General features: G+C 45.3%; 1 protein-coding gene across 2 annotated transcripts in view; it reads right to left on the bottom strand.

Moving 5' to 3' along the window:
* Nucleotides 1-23386, bottom strand: part of PolA1 (DNA polymerase alpha catalytic subunit) — a 75900-nt gene that overhangs the window by 32732 nt on the left and 19782 nt on the right. For both annotated transcript variants that reach the window (XM_089544485.1, XM_089544484.1), the window contains exons 17-30: nucleotides 22334-22488; nucleotides 21697-21810; nucleotides 20559-20728; nucleotides 13326-13455; nucleotides 12397-12510; nucleotides 11394-11502; nucleotides 9362-9477; nucleotides 9133-9276; nucleotides 7811-7933; nucleotides 7693-7725; nucleotides 6839-6931; nucleotides 5167-5372; nucleotides 3870-4002; nucleotides 2247-2378 (exon numbers count right to left, since the gene is read on the bottom strand). In XM_089544485.1, the coding sequence (XP_089400611.1) occupies nucleotides 2247-2378; nucleotides 3870-4002; nucleotides 5167-5372; nucleotides 6839-6931; nucleotides 7693-7725; nucleotides 7811-7933; nucleotides 9133-9276; nucleotides 9362-9477; nucleotides 11394-11502; nucleotides 12397-12510; nucleotides 13326-13455; nucleotides 20559-20728; nucleotides 21697-21810; nucleotides 22334-22488 (1772 nt within the window). The remainder of the gene's footprint in view (nucleotides 1-2246; nucleotides 2379-3869; nucleotides 4003-5166; nucleotides 5373-6838; nucleotides 6932-7692; nucleotides 7726-7810; nucleotides 7934-9132; nucleotides 9277-9361; nucleotides 9478-11393; nucleotides 11503-12396; nucleotides 12511-13325; nucleotides 13456-20558; nucleotides 20729-21696; nucleotides 21811-22333; nucleotides 22489-23386) is intronic.

A 23386-nucleotide genomic window follows, 5' to 3' on the forward strand; every position in this document is an offset into this window, starting at 1 on the left:
GCTTACTCCACTGTTTTAATGCTATAGCATTTAGGCTGTCATCTCACAAAAAATTTCCAGCTGACATTGCAGGGTAGTGGCGCATTGCTTAACCCCTCAGGGGTGGAAGCAGGCTCCAGCTTTCTGGAGCAGGCACGGGAGCAGCAAAAGTGTCATTTTGGAGCAGCTTTGGAGCAGCAAAAGGCCCATTTTGAAGCAGCTTTGAGCAATTTGTAGGCTATTTCGGAGCACTTTTGGAGCAGACTTGAGACATTCAAATGCGACTGAAAGCAATTTTGTTTGCAACTAGTTCAAAAACTGCATAAATATTGATCATGAATCCTACAGGCCAGAATTCGTTTAAAGGTCTGCAATTGTTTTAAAGATATTTGCTAGAGTTCATAAAAAAAAATAGACACGTGGCAGCTGCTAAAAACAGTAGATGCAGTAAATTAGCTGTTATCAATTTCAGTTCGGAAAAAAAAGAAAACAACATAATGGCGACAGTTCGTCAAAACTGTCAAAAGAGTGCAGCAGAATCTCGAATATACTATGTCAGGACCAAAAAAAAAAAAAAGAATCAATACCTTCCAGCCGGTGGATTTTAAAATTAGGAAAATTGCCGCAGCCAAACCAACAAGAAGGTACTCACATAATTTGCGCCCTCGCGTAAATGCGCACCAAAATTTATTACCCAAGTCTATATGAAAACAAATGCACCAGCGCGCACGCTAGGCAGGCTGTGGAAAATCGGCGCGATCGCGTTGCTGTGTACGGCTGTGAAAGGTGCGAGTAGCGAGGGGACGCCGGCCGCGCCGCTGTGAAGCTGTAACCCCGTAACTGGCCAGGCCAAGCCAAAGCAACGTCAACTGCGTGCGAGGCACGAGCACGACGGTACCTCGCACGACGGGTAGTAAGCCCGGCGTCCATTCCCTGGCAGCTCCACGAGTAAGAAGTTCGTAATTCGTGTTAAATTAGCTCCGGTAAATAAAATTATATTCGCGCGCCGTTTACCCGTCCCCCTCGCGCTGGTGGTCGCTTTCCAGGACAAGGTGTCCGGGATCCTAAACAACCGAACCGTTGTCGGTTCGGTCTGCAGCTAGTCAGCTGGGCCTATCGTGAGGACGCCGTTTTAGCATCGTTTATCTCCATAGGAGGAGGAGGAAGAACATTTATTTCCGCCGAATATGGCACGGCAGCCACCTCCGGGTCCGCACGCAGGCGTCCGGGGAGGCAGTCTGTCGCACCGCGGCCAGAGGACATCCGACCCAGTCTAGGGGAAGAGGTCTTCAGCCTCGGTCGCCTGGCGGACGGCGAAGCGGTGGGTTTTTTCGTCGGAGCTTCTTAGCGCGGTCTCCCGTTCATCGCTAGTTTTAATCGCGTTGCGCCCTGGGGTATGAATGCATCTCCATATTATGTGATCTAATGTTGCCACGTGGCCGCAAAATTTACAAATTTCGGTTTCTGCACCTGCCCCCACAGAGTTTTCCCTTCCTCCAAGAGCGAACCCAACTGTCGATGCCAATGCGGTTGCGTCCATTTCGTAGCGAGCGACCAGTGTTGCCCAGCTGACAACAACACTTGGCTAAATTTGGCCCTGTATACTTGCAATGGGTGTAAAGTGCCGTTTAGGCGCAGCTTGGCGCAGGAGATCAAATTGGCGCAGCATGGCGCAATTGGCGCAGCACTTCCACCCCTGACCACTGCACCACTGCACTAGTAGTGCACTCCCCGCGATCCATGAATGCAACTGAAAACATTCGCAATTTCTGCCGTTGCAGCGATGGCTCGAGTCGCCAGAGCGACGAGGTTCCAACACGTTGGAAATTTTTCGCAGTGCCACTAAATCGCTCAACTTGCTCAGTCACTTACATGTGAACCAGCCTTTAGACACTCATTGTAGACACCATAGAAGGTAACTTAAATACTATCGTATTCTCTTCTTTGAGAATGTGTTTTAAAAGCCCCCCTTCCCCCGGTTTTTTAATTTAATTCATGCCTTTTTAGGCACCAAGCTACAGCCTCATTACTATTACATATTATCCACTCAAAGGACACCAGTAGCTGCTATAGATGACATGAGGCTTCATGCCAAATGCACTGCAACCTATTTTTATTCCCCTAGCTGTTTTATTATACCCTCATGTGCAACAATTAAAAAAGATGACCATAATGCTCAAAGACCATTACATGCTGTAGCCCTTGCCAAAGCAAAGCAAAGATTAACAGGAAGTAGCAAATGCAGCTTGAAAGATGTGTATACGCACGTTGCATATGACGTAAGTGACAGTGTCACCATGGCGGAGCTTCTTGCCACCTTTGCTGTTTAGCCGCAAGGCAACTTGTACGTGGCACAGATTCTTCTTGTCTGGGTAGTCCTCGGGGTTTTTGGTGAGTTGCTAATGAAAAAAAAAAAACAAGAAAAAGGTACATGGTTAGCTTTCTCAGCAGTAGTAGTGGGGGTGGTTTGTTAAGCAAATTAAAAAAGGAAGGAAAAGATGTTGCTGAGATAGGAAGAGGAGAGCAAGGAGTACAGACAAGAGCGACAGTGGGAAAGGGCACGTGGGATCTAAACCCACTATTTACAAAACATAAAAAGTAAACAACTACATTGCTTGCACAGTTACATTTATTTCAAATTAAATGCTCTCATTTCATGCAAGAAAATTTCTGGCCCCTCATAAACCATTTTGCAGAATGTTACAACTCAAAAGTATGCACACCTGTGCCTACTCTTATGCCAATTTGGTCACATGTAGTCAGTCATTAACGGCAACTCTCAAAGTGCATCCTATGAAAGGGCTGAAAGAAACTTCAAATGAGTTATAAACTCGCTATGAAGAGCAAAAGAAAGAAGCTTGCATTCAAGCTATAGTACTGTGTCTTATTCTTTAGTCTTTCAGCATAGAAGGCAAGAGAACTTGTAAGACTAACACAAAGATAAGTAAAAGACGACTTTTAATTGCAAGATTTGAATTGGCACAATTATATTATAAAAGTAGAGGCATGCTCGAAATATTAATACAAATTGAATACGTGTTATGTGGTTCATATTTGATTTGAGAATTGATATTTGAGAATTTTCGAATAGTAGAAATTTCTGATACTCGGCAGTGATTGAACTCTGCACCAGTAAGTCCGACCGTGGCAAAACCACAGTATCTGGGCAAATTACCTGAGGATCGAGTTTAAAGTTTCAGAAAAACAGCACCGAAGTGTCTTTGTTTTCTTCTCTGTTGCTTATCGTGTGGACCGATCACATTTAAATGCTGACAAGTATGGACCTCGTGTGAAATTCTACATGTAGGCTTTCCCACATTTCATATGTGATGAGAACAAGATGACACACCACTCGCTTCAAACATTCACTACACAAAAGCATGTAGTTTTATGTTTGATCCTTCCATAATATGCTGAACGCCTAATGCACACACATGGCACTTGTCCTGTCGTGTGCCACATTGCATTGGTCAACTGTGAAATGTAGGAAAGCCCACTCGTGGAATTTCACATGGTGCTTGGCCGGTGGTTTAAAGGCAGACTTTTTATAGCTTTTTGGGGCCAACACATTTTTGAAGAGGTGGCAGCCATGTCACGAAAGCTAGAAAATGTTCTTTGGTCTCCCCGCTGGTGGGAAGCGCTTGTTTTTCGACTGCAGGCCCAAATTTACAGCTCCTTCTCATTCGCTAACTGAGTTATGCAGTCAAGATCCTTCGTTGCATCTGAGATGGAGTGCCATTGCACTAATACATATTTTGACGGTCGCACCACCGTTGTTCGTAATAAGCGGGCGTTCATTATAACTGCAGCCGTTATAAATGGGCTCGACTGTAGTATGTGTGCATGAACGCCACCGGCAAACAGCTACATGAAAGTTAAGTAAAACCTGCCTTTGTAATGCAGTAATCGGAGAGTGGAAGCAAGTTGTCTTGAATCTTGACAGCGAGCTGCATTAGGAAGGTGTTGATCTTGTCCACTATTTCTTCTCGCAAGCTGTCTGATAATATTTGGTCAATGACAAACCTAGAAAAAATAAAAAGTATTTCAAAGGGTTGAGCACGTGATCAAAGAAGGCTGTATGTATAAGCCCATGCAAATGTCTAGTGACCACCACCAAACATTGCTTGTATAATTTTCATCACATGTAACAAAAGGCACCATGTGAGCAAATTAGGAAGGCAACCTTTTGCAAAATACACACATCAAGACAGGCTTAAGAAGTCTGGAACTTCTTTCCAATCAAATCTTATGTATGTCCATGCATAGCGCTTGCTCTATAAGCCTAAAGTTGCTCTAGTTCATGAACCAGTTGAGAACAAAGAGGACTGCATATCACATCAAAGGATTTCACCCAGAAAGTCAACAACAGTAGTATGAAAGAAATGACAGTACATAAATAGAACAGACATCCTAGAATGGAAGGAAGAACAAGAAGAAAAAAACTAAGTGTATGCATTAAATTTCAGGATTTAGATAAAGGCCTAAAGAGCTTGACCAGCTATCTATATAAAGGCTATGACATGCAAGCGTGACAGTTACAGACAAAACTCCACATGCAACTATGCTGAACCATTTCCTGACTGCTCATACCACAAGCATCTGGATTCAGCCTATGTATTTATTTCTTATTGTCTTTTGATCAAGTCTGAAAATCATGTCTGGTCTCGTGCTTGAATCACATATGCACAAAATATGGCACTAAGTTACGAATGGCCACAGCATATATGTAAATTGGTGACAATTGATTGCAAGTTGGGCGACATTTCAGCTACTGCAGCACTTCTTTTCCCCCCAAGGAGAGCGAGAAGTATCGGTTATTTCTCCCTTTTTTGTTTGCGAGAGACAAGTAAGCAAACTTCTTTGGCATAAGGATCCGCATAGCTGGGCATCATACATACAATAGGAAGTGCCTACTTTACATCTTTCAAGTTCTTCTCCAGAAAAGTAAAGCTGGACTTTAACTCGAACGAACCACTACATCATTCTGCCTGTTTAGATTGACTGGTTTCTTGCTTTTGATATGTCTCAAACACTGATAACTAAGCAGATTTCTGCATTTCGCCATCGCACAGCCATCAGCCCTGAGAGTCAAAATACCGGTTGGAAACAACATGCTTTCAATTAATTGTAGCCACAAAAACTTGTAAATGGGAGTTCCTATGTACAAAGCCAGGATGGTGCACTTACTCTCCAGTCTTCCTGGCGACCTCTGACCAATCACGTCGAACGATGTCCAACCCCTTGAGCTGCCTGCTGAGATTCACTTGGTTGTTGGGTCCCATTGTGATGCAGACTGCCGCATACTTCTTCTTCTTCAAGAGCAACATGGACTTGAAGATGCCATCGATGTCAATCTCCAGCTGCTTGTAGAACCGGTTGATCTCTGCCTTGATCTGTTTTCCCAATGTACACAACAAATGAAGTTGCAGAACTGGTATGTACATTGAACATTATGCAACAATGACGTGCTTCAGTGGGCTAAAGATGATATATACTTACGTGCACAGGCGAACACCTGTCAACATAGTGAGTAGCCTAGTAATTTTGCGCACATGAATACTAAAAGCTTTTCACTGATGTGGGATTACAGCCAAGAAAATTGCTTAGCTGATAGTTGTGAATGCCAATTTAGGAGTTCTCTCTTAAAGCAATAAATGTTCTCTGCCCATCACTCAAAGAATGTCTTTACACTGATACAGCATTCCACAAATTCAAAAAAAAGGAAGCAGAATGGTAACATCATAAAATGTAAGCCAGTAATAATGGTTACAGAAAAAGTAAGAGACAGCTAATTCCATTCTTTCAGAGTCTTTGGGAAGCGAGGTAAAAAAGGATGAAAATGAGTACGTGGGCACCCTGCAAACATGAAAGGAATAGGCCTAGTGAGGGCTTCACCCGGGTGCTATGGCTACAGAGAGTTCAGCAAACAATTCCCCTGACCACTTGCAATGAGTCATCTCCCACAGCTTTTGTATGCATAAGAAAAGGAATAGATAAGCAACTAAACTATACTTGAACAATGTTTTCTCATTCCTGTGCACCTTGTTGAGACTAGCAATATCACACTGCAATGCAAATGTTGTTCTGAACTGAAACTGCCAAAACAACTGCCAAATCAGGGGCAAAAAATGATGTAAAAATTATTTCTACCGTCATTATGTAATAAGCAAGACACAGAAAGATAATAAAATTCTATTAAACTACAGCACAGCCCGGTAGACATCAGGCTCCCTTCTACATGGCGCTTCCACTATGTAATCTAATCTTGACATATTGAATTTGGTGACAAAATTCGTTAACAGGAAACAGACTTCTTTTCACAATGATTCAAACCTCAATACTGCCTCCTTAGCATGACCAGCAACAGATAGGCAGCATATAAAGTATAAAAGGCATATCATTTACTGCACCAGTTGTGCCTAATTAGCGACCAGCACCAAAAATGCGGCTCATAAAAACAAAACAATTTTAAAGACAAATATCTGAAACTAGAACAATGCTTTATGCCTGTATGGAATTAATGGTGATAATACTCTGATGTTACTGGTATACATTACAATGCAATCAATTCACGCAATGTGTTTAAGCTCTGCAAAGAAATGCCTCTAATTTATGTGACGAAGCCTGCATTCTCTCACCATTCAACAAAAGAGAAAAGCGAAAGGAAGCAAAGGAAAACAAATCTTTATCTTGAATCTTTTGACCCAATGACTAGCATGGAATGGAACTACCTTCTTAACTCTGCTACATCTGATCACCTTCATTAATCTGCCCAGTACACATTTATATTTAGTTTTTCACCCACCTCTCTATGTGACACCGACTGGCCCTGAGAGTTAATTAATGAAATGAAACTCACCTTATTTCCCAGCTTTGAGACTTCTTTCAAGTCTCTGGAGTTGGTGTTGATCATGATAGAGTCAGTGTCTCCATAGATTACTTCAAAACCCATCTGTAACAAAGTTGTCATACATTTCAGATTCATGCAGTAAGATGCTGCCAACAGTATGAGCAAATTCAAAAAAGAAAAGGAAAGGATCACGCAGTGTGCTGGCCTCATATTGTTTAACAGTGCTAGATGAAAAGTACAGCAGGCCTGTGTGATGCCAGTTAAACTTGAATACTATTTAAAGCACGTGATTATGTTTGTTGGTTTATAGGGTTCAATAGGTTTCAATGGAGGGCTCCGGATAATTTCGACCACCTGGGGTTCTTTAATGTGCACTGACATCGCACATCACATGGGCCTTTTGAATTTCGCCTCCATCAAAATGCGACCACCATGGCTGGGATCAAACCCGTGTTTTTCGGGTAGCAGCTGAGCACCATAACCATTGAGCCATTGCGGTGGCTCAAGCACATGATTAGTTCTGTTAAATGCCAAAGGTACTAGTACCAATAAGTTTTCAGTGTAATATACTGAAGCCACATTTTGGGTCAGTTTTCTATGCATAGGTATCCATTCAATAAATAGCTATCCAATTTATTTATTTATTTATTCAATCCCATACCTCACAGGCTTCAACTGGAGTAGGTATTATGTGAGGGGGGTTACATCAGAAACTGGGATGTAAACAAAAGCATATCATTTGAAATACTGCACTAGTACTTACAGGAACTGTGTAATGTTTATGCACTGCAAAGTTTCTACACACATATGGTATGTATATGGCCATAGATGGACTAAAATAAGGAAAGGTAAAAAAAGAAAACCTTTTCAACAAGCTCCTTGGATTGCATCAGAATCTGGAAAGAAACACATAGCTTGTAATTAGCACTCTTCATAAACAGTTTTGTACAATGCAGAAGAAAAATGTGCAGCAGGACTAACCTCTCGGCCTCTACTTGTAATGAGTGCTGCCAGGGGCTTTGCATAAAAACGAGAACTTGCGAATCCCAAACAGCCGTACATACTGTTGGCTGTCAGCTTCAATGCCTTTTGCCTGATATCATACTGCAATAGAGTGAGTGAATTTGATTAAAACCCTAAGCAAAAGAATGTCACAGCCCCTTGTGTTTTGACTCAACTGGTGCAAGAAAACTCATGCAGTAGGAATGTGCAGATGAGTTCAACAGCTCTTCCTCATCGGACAGCAGTGTGCACACTTTTCAAGTTAATTCAGTACGAAATAAAGCAAGCGTGTTCTGACAGACAGCATTAAAGACACACAAAACATTAATTTTCCACAACCCTTCTATAGCAAGAAAAGGAGTGAAAATGAAAAAAAAAAAAAGAGAAAAACAATTCACTATTTTTTTTTTTACCATTGACAGAAGAAAGATAAGGAATAACTCATACAGAGTTTTGTGTGCATTGCAAGCTAGGACAGAAATGTGCTATAAAGTGCCATAGTATATATGATTAAATCTGACCATATTAATGAACCATAACTAAGGCCCCCAGTTTCCTGCGACTCCACTGATATTTTGCAGTACTGTGTGTTAGCAGCCACATTGTTTTTTTGATGTTAGTGTTGTTCCAGACACACCAGTACAAACGACACAATGATGGAAATATGATTAATTTGGTCATGTGAACCCTCTTTAAAATACAGTAACGAACGAAGTTCTGCTGATGCCTTGACAAGCTTGCTCCCCCATCCGCTTGAGCAAGCTAGCTTGTCAAGCATGGCTATTCAGGTGGCTTTTTTACTTTTTTATAGAAAGAGTCATGATACTAGCGTTTTTGGAAAGAGACATTAATATAGTAGTGGCAAAAAATGTTTGTAATTTCAAATAACACTTAGCATCCACTCTATGGTCTTTATATTATTACAGCATTAGGGCACAAATGTGAGCAACAAATAGGTGTTAGACTTCTGTAGGGCTGTGTCCTGCTTGAAAGCACAATCACAACAGCAGATGCAGGGCTGCACACCGGGGCATCATTGGAGATATAATTCAGCCGCTGAAGGGCATCGCCAAACATGCGTCATTCTTCAAATGAAGATAATGCCAAGCATTACCTGACACTGAATTGCAACCATCACATTCTATTTCAATAAAGATACATATGCGAAGCATGCGTTGAAAATAAAGTTATTTATTTTATTTCTGTTATGTTTGCCACAAAGTACTGCAGACTTTTTGTTACGAATTTGCGGAATTCAAAATATCCGCTGCAGAAAATTAGAGGTCTTAGCCATCACTCACCTGCTGGTATAACTCAGGGTCTCCTTCAGCACCTTTCATCAGAGACTTGACTTGTTTTCTCCTTTCAACAAGTTTTCGAATCTCAGATGGGAGAACACCCTGTTCTAAGGTGGGGCTGGGCAACTTGGGAATGTAGTCTTCGTCCTATATTTATCAATCAAGAACTTAACAGAGGTCATCACATGCTTCAGTGCCTGTTTTTTCTTAAACAAAAGCTGAAGCCACATACCTTTGCTTCATCGCTGCTGGAGAAGCTGACAGTCGTGAAGCAGATGTTGTACTCTTGAATGATGGAGGGGTACAGGCTGTTAAAGTCCATCAGCAGAATGTAGGAGTCATAGAAACCTGCACAGTGTACAACTGCTTGAAACAGTTCTGCTTGGCATGGTATAATCACTCCACTGCATTAAAGAAACACAGCACGGCTCTGAAACACTTAAAGGTGCACTGAAGAGGAATCTGAACTCGTCTTTTTGCCGCGGGAACTCAATCTACACGGTCTGAGCAATCTTAGAAACTTCGATTTATTGACCTGTGTGACCGATTTCCCTAATTAAATCGAATTAATGTCTGGCTTCCGCCTTTTTTTTTTAATTCTCCCTCGTACAGTGGGTGGAGTCGACCAACGCGCGGAGTGCCTTTCACCCAGTCCCGTGGCAGCTTGCCGCTCTGCCATCGGCGGAGTAATACGTAGTAATCCGCAGAAGCAAATAGTCCGCGCGTATTTTTATTTCTGCGGGCTTATTTTGCGGCTATATTATCTGCGAATGAAACTATTTATTCACGGAAACCTAAAAAACAACATAAAGCGAAAGCAAAGCCTCCACGGAGATGGCTGAAAGGCACTCCACGCGTTGGTCGACTCCGCCCACCGTACGAGGGAGAATTAAAAAATAAAGGCGGGAGCCGGACGTTAATTCGATTTAATTAGAGAAATCGGCCACACAGGGCAATAAGTCGAAGTTTCTAAGAATGCTCAGAACGTGTAGATCGAGTTCCCACGGCAAAAAGGCGAGTTCAGATTCCTCTTCAGTGCACCTTTAAGCTCCTCCTTTGAAATCCTTGACACCTTTCATAACACTTATCATGTCAGGAAGGCTTCTGTTGCACTGATGCCACAACTGGCCAGTGTGTTTTTTCAAGATAAGCCAGGAGAGCATATTCAAAGGTTACACTGACAGGAAAGAAGTAAGAAGAGGCCAAGTATAATTTTGTGTGCACCACAATGGTCTGCCCTTGTACGTTTTAGCATGCCAGCAATGCCATGAGGACAGGAAAACGACCGCTTTGATAAAAGGTGATAAAAAGCAAAGATAGCAAAAGGCTCCTTTGGCCCCCAGTTTCGGGCGTTTTTAGTCATCCTTGTTATTTGCTGCTCACGTTAGAAAAAATCTGCCTAAGCTGTTAGGCTTGCCAAAGACAAGTCATCGTAAGGTTCTTTTAAGCATAACTTTCCATAAGCTATCCCAAGAAAAAAAAAAAGGTTACAATAAAAGCTTATCAATTCGAAATGCATAAGAACTGCACTGAAGTTCAGGTCAATCAAGGTTCGAACTAATAAAAGTGAACAGAAAATGCAGTACACTGTGATCAGGAAACATTCATGTAGTGAGGTTACTCCATTCTTGTTCTAAAAAGTTGTGTAATCCCACCTCTGCTTTTTTTGGCGTTTTTATTTGACGATGATCTGAACTCTTCCAAGTGTTGACTTTACACTAATTTACTGCACTTTTTTTTGTTTGCTTGTCTTCTGCTGACTATTTTGTCATTAAATAGCTTTATAAGCATATCATTAAACCTTGTTGGAACACCACAGATTAGCCTTTCTAAACTAATGGCCTTCAACTTTGGTTGCAGCGTTACATAAGGCTCTCATGTAACCGTAACGAGGAAATCACTCTGAATACAGTGCAGATCCATCAAGTGCACAGCATGCAACACTGCCGGTACAAAATGAGCACAAAACATACTGAACAATGTTAGCAATGTTTACGCAAATAAAAAAAAAATAATGTCATGAGAAACGATAGCAATGTGCATTTCATAGTGATTTCTGCTGAAAGGCGTTCTGTGAAGGTCACAAGTCTGAATTCTTTACTTGCGATCAACTGGCAAAATTGTGAGCAAGCAAGCAAGCATGTTCAATACTCAGACTGGCATTCATTAGAATCCCACAGACTGAACAAAATGTTTATGAGTGTGCTCACAATAAGTCAATGTGTTCCAGCAGAGACAACCACCAATGGATGCACAAACAGTACCTTTCTTTGGTTCCAGGACCAGACCACCGGCATAGGAAGGACCCTTTTTTGTCTTTTTGTTGGTGGTTGATTGCTGGGCTTCATCGTCATCTTCCTCAGCGGGTTGTGCCTTAAGGTGAAAGAGAAACCTTTAAAAGGTTTTACCACATTCATCATGTCCCATATCGACCAGACGGGCTTCCGTCAAACTCTTGACTTCAAATACATTCATACAGAGTTTGAATAAGTACCAGTACCTAGCAGTACTGGTACTTATGAATGATGCTGCCATACCTGTGTACTCTGCAAGTTAGGGTATAACATTTTAAATGACAGCCCTAAACAATATGCATTATGCAGCAAGGAATATATTATGCTGAAAGCAAGAGACTTGGACTAACAGCAAACATCAATGAGCATTCCATATTTTGGAAACAATATAACAAAGATATAGACCAAAAAAAAATACATGAGCAGATACAAAATATTATTTCCTAAAGGGCTGTTGCAAGCTTTTCCACCAATTAGAAGCAGTTATTAACCAGTGCTGTAACTTAAGATTCACAAATACTTCATGTGCTGACATCTGTGTACTGCTATAAAGTGTCATATAAAATTGTGCAAGGGCCGCACTTAAAAAAAAAATTGGGCATTAATACTGAAGGTGCGGCCCATACACAAATAAAAAAAAGTACAGCCGTATCTTTGCTCAACTGCCTAGTTCAAAACAGGGGATGCGGCCCATACCCGGGTGCGGTCCTTACACGAGATTTTACGGTATATGTTGAAAGGAAAACGAACACTGACCGAAGGTTGTTGTTAAAACTGCTAGATATTCCAGCTTCCTTATGCAAGCCATGCTCACTCAACGGAAAGCTCAAGCAAATCTGAAAACTCAGGCTACAGGTAAAATTCAAAGGTATAAACACACTATGCTACACACAAATGGAAAAACTAGTTCAGCTTCTGATCCAAAAGAAAAAAAGATTGAGAAGGTGGGAATGTTATGTTTCAAGTTACATACCTTAGGTCCATGTTTCTTGAAAACTTTATCAGGGCAGATGTAGTTGCGATCACTGAATGCATGCAGCAGGAGGTATTCATTCCTCTGTGACCTGCCTCCGAGCAGTGTTTTGGACTGTGGGCAAGAATAAGTAAGACAGAGGTGGGGACACTTATTCTGTCTTTTGTTTCTGCTAAAGACTCTCAAAGCTGCAAACTAAAGCAAAACCACTAAAGGCAGAAGGCAGGGCTCTGGCATTGCCAAAAGCAAATCAAACTAAACTGCAGTTTGCATACTGAAGATACACCATGTTTTCACAAGCCAGTCACAAAACACACATCACAAGATTCACAAAGTCAACACCAAAATTTATTTCCTTCTTAACAACTATGAAAGCCAATTCCTCCCCTGTCCTCAGATGAACAATGCATGCTTAGACGAAAAAAATTAAAAAGCTAAACAAATTTTCACTACTATGCTCTTCGGCTACAAATCAGGACCACAAAACAGATAGCAAACAGCAAGATACAATAAATTAAAGAGAGGGAAAGAAGACAGGGGAGGTTGCAGGCACGGCAGGAAGATAAAAAGGGATTGTGGGCAGCTTTGTGGTAAAATTTTTCAACCTGCTCTCTAGCTGGAGCAACCTCCAATCCAAAAGGTGATTTTCACTGTTTCTTAAATGTCTTATAGCAGGGCATCATGTTCATAAATCGAGACAGAATAAAACCTGAGGGCAACCATGCATTTCTAATCCAGCTGTCTCAGCCATGGTAGCCGAATTCTGGACGAGCAACTATGCACGTGCAATGTGTTATGTCACTCCACATAAAGCAATCCAAGTGGTTGAAATATTACTGCAGCCCGCCACAATGACAACTTTTTCTCTCCCTCCATTTTTTGCCTTCAGAGACTCGCCTTATAAAATGAAGAACAAGCTTTCTGCTTACCATTAGATTACCAGCAATATTTGTTATTTGCAGTGCCAACGGAAGTGCATTCAGCTCGCTAACGACACGTAGGCAGTACTCAGCATCCAGCATGGTTAGCTCCACCAGTTGTAAGAGCTGGCGAGAATCTCTGCAGACAGAAAAAAACAAAAACAAAACAACAACAGAAGTTTGAAACAGGACTGCACTTGTGCAGGCTATGCATAAACACGGCAGGTGGGTCGAACATGCGCTCACCCACCAAAGCCCAAATGAGAATGGCAATAACACCACAAAGCTAAGAAATAGAATGGGGTAAAAAAAAAAGTCTAACATCCATGTACAGGTGCCCACAAAAGATGTTGGAACACTGAAACTACGAAATGACTTAGTAAATGCTTGGCAGTCTAAGTGTGCACTCAAGAAATGAAGGGAGTGCACTGCACTTCTCCAGCATGGCAGCAGCATGGGAGTGTGCCTTCTCCAGCATGACACCAGGCCCAGATTTGTACCTGCCAATGTTTGCACCTGTGCTCCCACAGAATGAGTCTGATCTGACTGCAGCTGTTGCAGCCTCTCTTCTGTGCGTGAAATTCGCTAATCAAGTGCGATGGCATGAGTGCCAAGGGAGCTAGCATGAGACACATGAAGATGGGTGCTGCTTTCCTAATAGCTGCCGTGAAGCTAATAGGCGTCGTGGAGTGACTGTTTAAGAGCAACAGCTATGCAATGATGCAATTGCAATTAAGAGCAGCAGTCAGAGGTCCCACAGATAGGTAGGCTCAGTTCACTGCAGTCTGCCCAATGAGAGGGCAAAAACTGGCCATGCGATTGCATTAAAACACCTTTCTTAATTTAACATTGTATTTTGCTAGCCATTCAGATAGGCCCATGCACAGTAACAAGTGACAATGCTCCTACGGAGCAAGCACTCGGGCTTGTCACTATTTCCTGTGGTGAAAAAATGACGGCAATGGCTGCGTTTAAGTCAAGCAGGCTAGAGGTTGCACCTTCCACTCAACATTCAAAATTTCAGCCTCGTATGAAACTGTCTCATGCCTGTTGACATTTGAGGCAAATGACACAGAGCAAGAAAGTTGATGGAACACACAGCCTGGTGTAATAAAGGCTGCAAGGCAACAAGGCATTATTAGAAGGGCATTGGATGGTTTGAAGCAAGAACAGGAGGATACAATGCTGACCCCTCACTACATTTGTTATTACCTGCCTCCTGAGTGTTGAACAAGCACACTTAAAAAAATTACAAGCAACTCTTGACAATTTGACTTAAAGGGGGCAAAAACTTGGAATTACGCAGAGTTCAAATTGCAGAAAACCATTCTGATACACTTGATATCTACAGGACCAAAGCATCACTTTGAATGAACAATAAGTTTGAATTAAGACTGTGAGGGCCACGCTGTACCAATGCAAAAAGAAGCAAACAGGCAGTGACACAGAAACGACACAGAAATGACACAGAGAATGTACGAGAAGTCGAACACATCATTTTCTGTCTCATTTCTGTGTCATTCTGCATTAGCTTCTTTGTGCATGAGTACAGTGTGCTTTATACCTTCTCAATACACAACCAACTAGACATTTTTGCAGCCTTACTAAGGCTGATGTTCAAATCAAGAGAGTCTAAAATAACAAAAGTCCACTTCAGGCTTCTCCAGTGACAAGACGGAGTCGTATGCAGGCTGAGGAGATGCTACTGCCACTGATCTGTGCATCACTTTCAGCATATTGTTACGTGGCAGGAGGCGTTCACGCCACGAAGAACACTGGTGCACTCACTCTGAACAGAACACAAGCACAGGGCGCACCGGATGCCAAAACACAGGCCACCGTCCAGGATTCGGAGCCCGAGCACGCGCCAAGCGCCCTCTCACTTCGTCGGCCTCATCTTCTCTGAGTCGACCCGTAGCATGACCCCCGGGCGCAAAAGCACCGTCGCGGTGCTGCTTAGCGAGTGTCAGAAGAAGGTAGGTGGTAGGGCTTGAGGCGCGACACGTGCACAATATCGGAGGGTGGAGTACGGGAAGTGCACTCGGGGAAGGCAGGCTCAATCTCGTATGTGACGGCTGTGACTTGGCGCAGCACACGATACGGGCCCACACATCGAGAAAGAAGCTTTTCCGAGAGCCCTACACGGCGAGAAGGCACCCAGAGCAATACAAGGGACCCAGGCAAGAAGGCACTGTCCAGGTGGCGGCGGTTATAGTGCTGTTGCTGAGAAGCTTGGGAGGCTTGCAAGCGGGAACGGGCGACTTGGCGAGCATGGTCGGCATGGGCAATGGCTTCACGGGCGTATTCAGAATGTGGGGGACGAGATGTTCGATACAATGTGTCAAGCGGCAGTTGAGGCTCGCGGCCGTACAGGAGGTAAAACGGAGAGTAGCCGGCAGTGTCGTGGCGGGATGAATTATATGCAAATGTAACGTATGGGAGTGCGACGTCCCAGTCTCGGTGATCAGAGGAGACGTACATGGCGAGCATGTCGGTAAGCGTGCGATTGAGTCGCTCGGTGAGGCCATTAGTTTGGGGGTGGTAAGCGGTCGTCAACTTGTGCTTAGTTGAGCACGCGCGAAGAATGTCGTTTACCACTGCTGAAAGGAAGGTGCGGCCTCGGTCGGTGAGCAGTTGGTGGGGTGCTCCATGATGAAGAATGACATCCTGAAGAAGAAAGTCGGCGACATCAGCGGCAGTACTCGTGGGGAGCGCACGTGTTATCGCGTACCGGGTGGCATAGTCTGTGGCTACTGCAACCCATCTGTTCCCAGAAGTGGACTCAGGAAAGGGGCCGAGAAGATCCAAGCCGACACGGTAGAACGGCTCCGGAGGGATGTCAATGGGCTGAAGATAGCCAGCGGGAGCAGATGCAGGGCGCTTGCGACGCTGACACTCATCGCAAGAACCAACGTAACGGCGCACTGAGCGGTAGAGGCCAGGCCAGAAGAACCGACGGCGGATGCGGTCGTACGTGCGAGTAACGCCTAGATGGCCAGCAGTCGGGAGGTCATGGAGTTCGTGGAGAACGACTGTTCGTAAGTGCTTCGGGACGACGAGGAGAAGGTCAGGACCAGTTGGTTGAAGATTCCGGCGGTATAAAATACCATCAACGAGAGCAAAGCGGTTCAGTGAAGGGTCGGTGTGGGCGGACGTTAGGCGATCGATGATGGAGAGAAGCTCCGCATCCCGACGCTGTTCATCGCCGATAGTTGTAAACGGCGATAGAGAGAACAGGTCAATAGCGCTTGCGCTCGTCACAGTATTAGTGTGGGCAAAAGGGTAACGAGAGAGGCAGTCGGCATCTTTGTGCAACCGTCCGGACTTGTAGATCACAACGTAGTCATATTCTTGGAGTCGTAGCGCCCAACGACCGAGGCGACCGATAGGATCCTTCAGAGAAGAGAGCCAGCACAGTGCGTGATGATCGGTAACAACTGTGAATGGCCTGCCATATAGGTAGGGTCGAAATTTGCCAACAGCCCAGACGAGGGCCAAGCACTCTCTTTCGGTAATGGAGTAGTTCTTCTCGGAAGGGGATAGGAGGCGGCTAGCATAGGCAATTACGCGATGTGTGCCGGATTGACGCTGGGAAAGGATTGCCCCGATTCCATGGCCACTAGCATCAGTACGGACTTCCGTAGGAGCTGACACATCAAAGTGTGCCAAGACCGGTGCAGTGGCAAGCTTCCTTATAAGGTGGGCAAAGGCGTGGTCTTGAGAGGACCCCCAGGAAAAACTGACATCCTTTTTAAGAAGATCGGTGAGCGGCTGAGTAATGTCGGCAAAATCTTGAATAAATCTACGAAAGTAAGAACAAAGACCCAAAAAACTTCGAACGTCGTTGCTCGTACGGGGTACTGGGAAGTCCTTTACTGCTCGGATCTTGTCTGGATCGGGACGAACCCCTGTAGCATCGACGACATGGCCTAGTATAGTGAGCTGACGACGCGCGAAATGGCATTTTGAAGAGTTGAGCTGCAGCCCGGCATGACGGAAGAGGGAAAGAACTTGTGAGAGGTGGTCCATGTGGGACGAAAACGAGGGAGAAAACACAATTACATCGTCTAAATAGCAGAGGCAAGTGGACCACTTAAATCCTTGCAGCAAGGAGTCCATCATGCGCTCGAAAGTAGCTGGGGCGTTACATAAGCCGAAAGGCATAACCTTAAACTGATATAATCCATCAGGAGTAACAAAAGCAGTCTTCTCCCGATCCTGGTCATCCACAGCAATTTGCCAATAGCCAGAGCGTAGGTCTATGGAGGAGAAGAATTTGGCTCCGTAGAGGCAGTCTGAGGCATCGTCGATTCGAGGAAGCGGATAGACATCTTTTTTAGTGATCTTATTCAGGTGACGGTAATCCACACAGAAGCGCCACGAGCCATCTTTCTTCTTGACCAAGACGACGGGCGAAGCCCAAGGACTGTGAGAGGGCTCAATGATGTTCTTCTCCAGCATTTTTGCCACTTCCGCCTGGATTACTTGTCGTTCTGCATGGGAGACCCGGTATGGTCGGCGGCGGATCGGAGGAGCGTCGCCGGTGTCGATGCGGTGCGTAACGGTAAGAGCTTGGCCAAGGGCGCTGTTATGGAGGTCGAAGATGTCGGAATAGGACTCGAGAAGCGCACGCAACTGACAAGATTGAGCAGGGAGCAAATCGGAGGGCATCATTGCCGTGATCGCGTCAGTCGAAGTAGGAGCGTGAACAGGATCTGCAGGAGCTGATGCATGGGCAGGGTCCAATGGGGCAACTGGGCAGGAGCCAATAGGGGAGAACGTTGCCACGCATATGCCAGGTGGAAGGACTTGGGCTGAATAGCTGAAATTAATTAACGGTAGTGACACGCTGTTTCCCCTGATTGTAGCGACAGTATGGGGCAGTGCAACGTTGCGGTGCAGCAAGACATCTGAAATAGGGGCGACTAAGTAGTCACCATCGGCCACTGATGAAGTAGGACGTAGGGTAACGAATAAGGCGGCTAGTGAGGGCAGAGAAACTTGGTCGGGCGAATACAGTCGGGGAGAATGCAAGGGTTCAGGATCGATGGTTGGGAGATCGAGGTGTAGGACGCCTTGCGAGCAGTCGATCAGGGCGGAGTGTTCTGACAGGAAATCGAGGCCGAGGATGAGGTCATGAGCACAAGGGTTCAAAACAGTGAACTGCACCGGAAGGTCATGGCCAGCAACACTAACGCGTGCAGTGCAGAGTCCGTCAACACTAACTGTTCCACCGTCCGCGACACGCACTCGAGACCGAGCCGGCGTGAGAACTTTACGTAAACGACGACGAAGTTGTGCACTCATGACAGAGATATGCGCACCAGTGTCGATAAGCGCACGCACGGGGACACCATCAACACAAACGTCTAGTTGGTTCAAGTGGGAGGTCTGTAGAGGATTTGTGGGCCTGGTCGTGGATGCAGCGTCACCTCCGGGAGCTACATCAGCTAGTTTTCCAAGTCAGAGCGGTCGTATGAGGCTGCCGAGGATCGAAGGTGCTGCGGGGATCGGAAACGCCGGCCTCGGGGAGATGGAGAGCAGGAAGAACGACGTGGTCGGGAGCTGGCGAGATCATTGGCCGAATCTGATTGGTCATGAGGTGGTCGGGGCGGAAAACGGGGGGGCATATCTGAACGGTTGGCATAGGAAAGCTCGGTGTGAGGAGTCGGAAACCATCTATTGCGGCAGTGCCGGGAAATGTGGCCGACACAGGAACAATTGAAACATATTGGGCGATCATCAGGCGTCCGCCACTCTGCTGGATTACGGTAGCGACGAAAGTACGGAGCCCTTGGACGGAAAACATTCCTGGTTGGTGGTCGGACGCTAGAGTTCCCGATGGAACAGATAGCATGTGAGAGGTCCAAATTTGCGAGTTCCTCTCGCACGACGGCTTGAATGAGGGAGACATCGGGCAAGGGGTGACTGGGGGTGGTAGGTTGAGGGGCCGCAGGTGCACAGGCCTCCATTTCGCGGCGAACGATCCGGGTGACTGCGTCGGTGATATTGAGAGGCGAAGTGGGAGGTGGGCTAGGTGGTGGCTGCTGCAAAACACACGTAGATGTGGCGGCCGTATGGGGAAGTCGTTCAAACTGTGGAAATATGCGCCGGCTCTTGACTTGCTCGAAGAGACGGCACTCCTTAATAACGGCATCCACGGTATCACATCCTTTGCACAGAAGCAAATGGAAAGCGTCGTCCGCGATCCCCTTCAGGATGTGGCCCACCTTTTTGTTTTCCGACATGGAGGTGTCAACCTGGTGGCATAAGGCAACGACGTCTTGTATGTACGTGACGTAACCTTCACTGGAGGACTGAGCACGCGACTCAAGGTGTTTTTGGGTTGCGAGCTTCGAAGCATCCGGAGGTCCGAACAGAGCGTGAAGCTTTTCCTTGAAGATGTCCCAACTCGTTAGTTCGTCCTCGTTGGTGTCGTACCATTGCCTTGCTGTGCCAGATAAATAGAAAATTACGTTTGCCAGCATGACGGTGGGGTCCCACCTGTTATGGGTGCTGACACGTTCGTACATGGAGATCCATCTCTCGACGTTTTCAGTTGAGGCACCGGAAAAGATGTCGGGGTCAGGGGGTGAGCCATGACCATGAATGTAGTGGCAGTGGCACTTGGCGAGTCGCCGGGCTTCGTCATTGTAGCGGTCCCGGTGTAGCGACCGCTGCGAAGCTCCGTGTTGGGATAGTCCAGAACGAGAGGAAGGGGAAAGTCCTCACCTCCACCAAGATGTTACATGGCAGGAGGCGTTCACGCCACGAAGAACATTGGTGCACTCACGCTGAACAGAACACAAGCACAGGGCGCACCGGATGCCAAAACACAGGCCACCGTCCAGGATTCGGAGCCCGAGCACGCGCCAAGCGCCCTCTCACTTCGTCGGCCTCATCTTCTCTGAGTCGACCCGTAGCAATATATTTTCTTTTCACAACATTACTTGGTTGCCAACATGCAGCCATACTCTACACTTCTGCACAAAATTCCTGTGCCTGGGTTTTTCTACTTATATAATGGTTCACAAAAATATGCAATTTACTTCCGATTTTTAAGGAACACAAGGAGTGCTGCAGGTTTCAAGGCGTTTTAAGTGTCCTAGTTGCACATTTACTGAAATCATGAGCATTCGAGGTTTTCAAGGGGCTGCGTGAAGACTGCTGCATTTACAAAGGTGTTTCCCAAGACAAGGAGGACACACTCTCACCTCTCTGTGTCACTAACAGCACACCCACCTGTACATATCCAGGACTTGCTCTGGTGTGATGGGTACCCGCTCTTTCTGCAGCAGTGTCTTGACCAGCTCGGTCAAGTCGTAACTCTTGCACTGCACCAACTCTCTTGCAGACACCTTTGCATCACACACCAGTCGACCAGGCGTGATCTGCTTGTCCGCCGTTTTGCCCTGAACAAAATTGACGAACATGCTTGGCCTCCTGTTCCATCGAATAGTTCCTGCTACAGGTACAAAGCATACCTCTTAGGTAGTGACAGTGGTACCGCTACACACAAACTAATTCAATTGAGAACATGGTTTGCTGCATAGCCCTTCAAACTACACAGCACGTCATATGACATTATGCTGCCCAGCCGCGGTGGCTCAGTGGTTACGGCGCTCGGCTGCTGACCCGAAAGACACGGGTTCGATCCTGGCCGCGGCGGCTGAATTTCTTGAAGGCGAAATTCTAGAGGGCCGTGTGCTTTGCGATGTCAGTGCACGTTAAAGAACCCCAGGTGGTCGAAATTTCCGGAGCCCTTCACTACGGCGTCTCTCATAGCCTCAGTCGCTTTGGGACGTTAAACCCCAATAAACCAAACCAAACCATATGACATTATGTGATAACTAAGTATAACTGTAACCAAGCATACGAAAAGGCCAGCAAAAATAAATGCAAATGACAGAGCAGCAGGTCGAAAGGCAACAGAGCCATGCGTTGCAGCACTGCATTATGGTGTGTCTTTTTCACTACATGCTCAACCAGTATGCAGTACAATGCTTTTCTGCCAATGTGAACCCAGTAAAATGGCAGACACACAAGACAGAGCAAGTAGGAGTTACCACAACCACACACACCATGACTGCTAAAAAATGTAGTGCAAGGTGGGCCTTGTACAAAAGATTCAAGTCCAATAGCCAGTGAATAACGACTTGCTGTGATGAACATGTTTCAAGGTGACACCACTTGTCTGCAAATAAAATGCTCATCATCCTTGACGCTCAGGTCTCAGAACATCTTTCCGTGCTTAACTGCTTTAGCAGTATGCGAGATATGAGCTAAGTTGTACCACCAGTGCCTAGGTTGAACCTGTTATACAACCGAAGCAGTTTTCTGTGAGAAAAATCGGCAAACTAAAACCATCTCCAGAACTCACCAGAGCCCCTGCATTCCCACGCTTTAGCCGGCCCAGCCGGGACCAATTGGGAATTTTGTGTGTCACCATGCGGTGAAGTAGTACATCCAGGTCAAAGCTTTGGATGTCGTGACCCTACAATAATCGGAAAGAGAATAATAATGAAAAAAAAAAAGAAAACAGCTGAAACAACCAAAGTGCTCATACAAGGGCGAGCTTGCAAAAACTTTAAAGTGACAATGACAGCAGCAGCCTAAATTCCTAACTTTGTAAAGGATTTAGATGCCACACACTCGGCGACAACTGCAAGATTAGCTTTACTCTGTTGTGATACACGATACAGCACATGCAATCTCAAATTCATAAAAACAGTTATTACTACATAGTTACTGACTCAGTTAAATTAAGATTTCAAGCCAGTTTTTCAGTCTTCATCATGATTTGACAAGAAAGCTGAAAAGCTTGACTTGAAATTGTCAGCAATGACAGGAACTCAACAGTGCAAGCATTCTCAAATTAAATGTTTAGATCGTCTTGGCTTTTATTATCACTATAATAATAGCTAACAAACAATGAATGCAGGTCTGATAATTCTGACAGCAAGGTATGGAAGCAAAACCAACTTTAGATGTAAAAGCTGCGAGATCCTGGTACATACAATTAGGATGTCAGGGTCCAACCTCTGAAGCTTTGCAATGAAAAAGGTCAGCAGAGAGCGCTCGGAGTCCATCACCTCCAATGAGGTGCTCTTGAAATGAGCCACATCATTCGTAAACCGGCATGGGAACAGTGTGCCAGATGGCTTGGTGAGTGCTGTAATGGAAATAGAGCTGTGGACTTAGCTCAGTCCTCCATACAACAATGAAGAGAGCAAACAAATATGGAGAAACATGCCAGGTTAGAAGCTGACATATTGAAGAACAGTCGGGTGGGCAAAGCTCATTCAAGGTGAGTATATACAAGGTCTGTTCTGAAAGTAGTAGGACTGGTTTTTTCCTGGGCGAACGGGTGGACGAGAGGTGGTCTGCGCGTGCAGGATCGCTGAAGGGGGATATTGGGAATGCTGGGGAAAATCGGCAGTCGGCTCTCGGCCGTTGAAGAGAGGAGGTCGTTTGTACTGTGAACCCCTGTCGAAACGTCTCGTCACGCAGAATCGTCGAGCGTTTACTGGATCAGCGATACGCGATCAAATTTTGAGTAAATCTTGGTAAAACGGGCAGAGAGACTCACAACATGATTAAGGAGGCCTACGGTGACGCCTCCATGGGTAGATCAGGTGTTTTTTGAGTGGCACAAGCTTTTCCGAGAAGGTAAGGAAAGAGTGGAGGATGACGACCGCTCCGGATGCCCTTCTACCAGCAAGACCAACAAAACTGTGTAACTAGTGAAACATTTAGTTAACAGTGATCGTAGAATGAGTATCAGAATGATTGCTGATGACTTGAGCATTCCTCAAACCCAAGTTTTTGAGATTGTGACAGAAAACTTATCCGTGAGGAAAGCGTGCGCGAAGTTGGTGCCGGGAGTGTTGTCAGAGGAGGAAAAGGACAACTGGTAGGATCTTCATTATGTGAATGAGGGCCCCGATTTTTTGCCCAGCACAAGGCGGCAACGCTGCCTCAGCCCCCCTACAGCCTCGACTTGGCCCCGCCAGAATTTTTTCTATTCCCGAGAATAAAATCAACGCTCGAGGGGAAACATCACGGATCGG

The sequence above is a fragment of the Amblyomma mixtum genome, chromosome 5 (assembly GCF_055824585.1).
Source record: "Amblyomma mixtum isolate Tamu chromosome 5, ASM5582458v1, whole genome shotgun sequence".
Lineage (NCBI taxonomy): Eukaryota > Metazoa > Arthropoda > Arachnida > Ixodida > Ixodidae > Amblyomma > Amblyomma mixtum.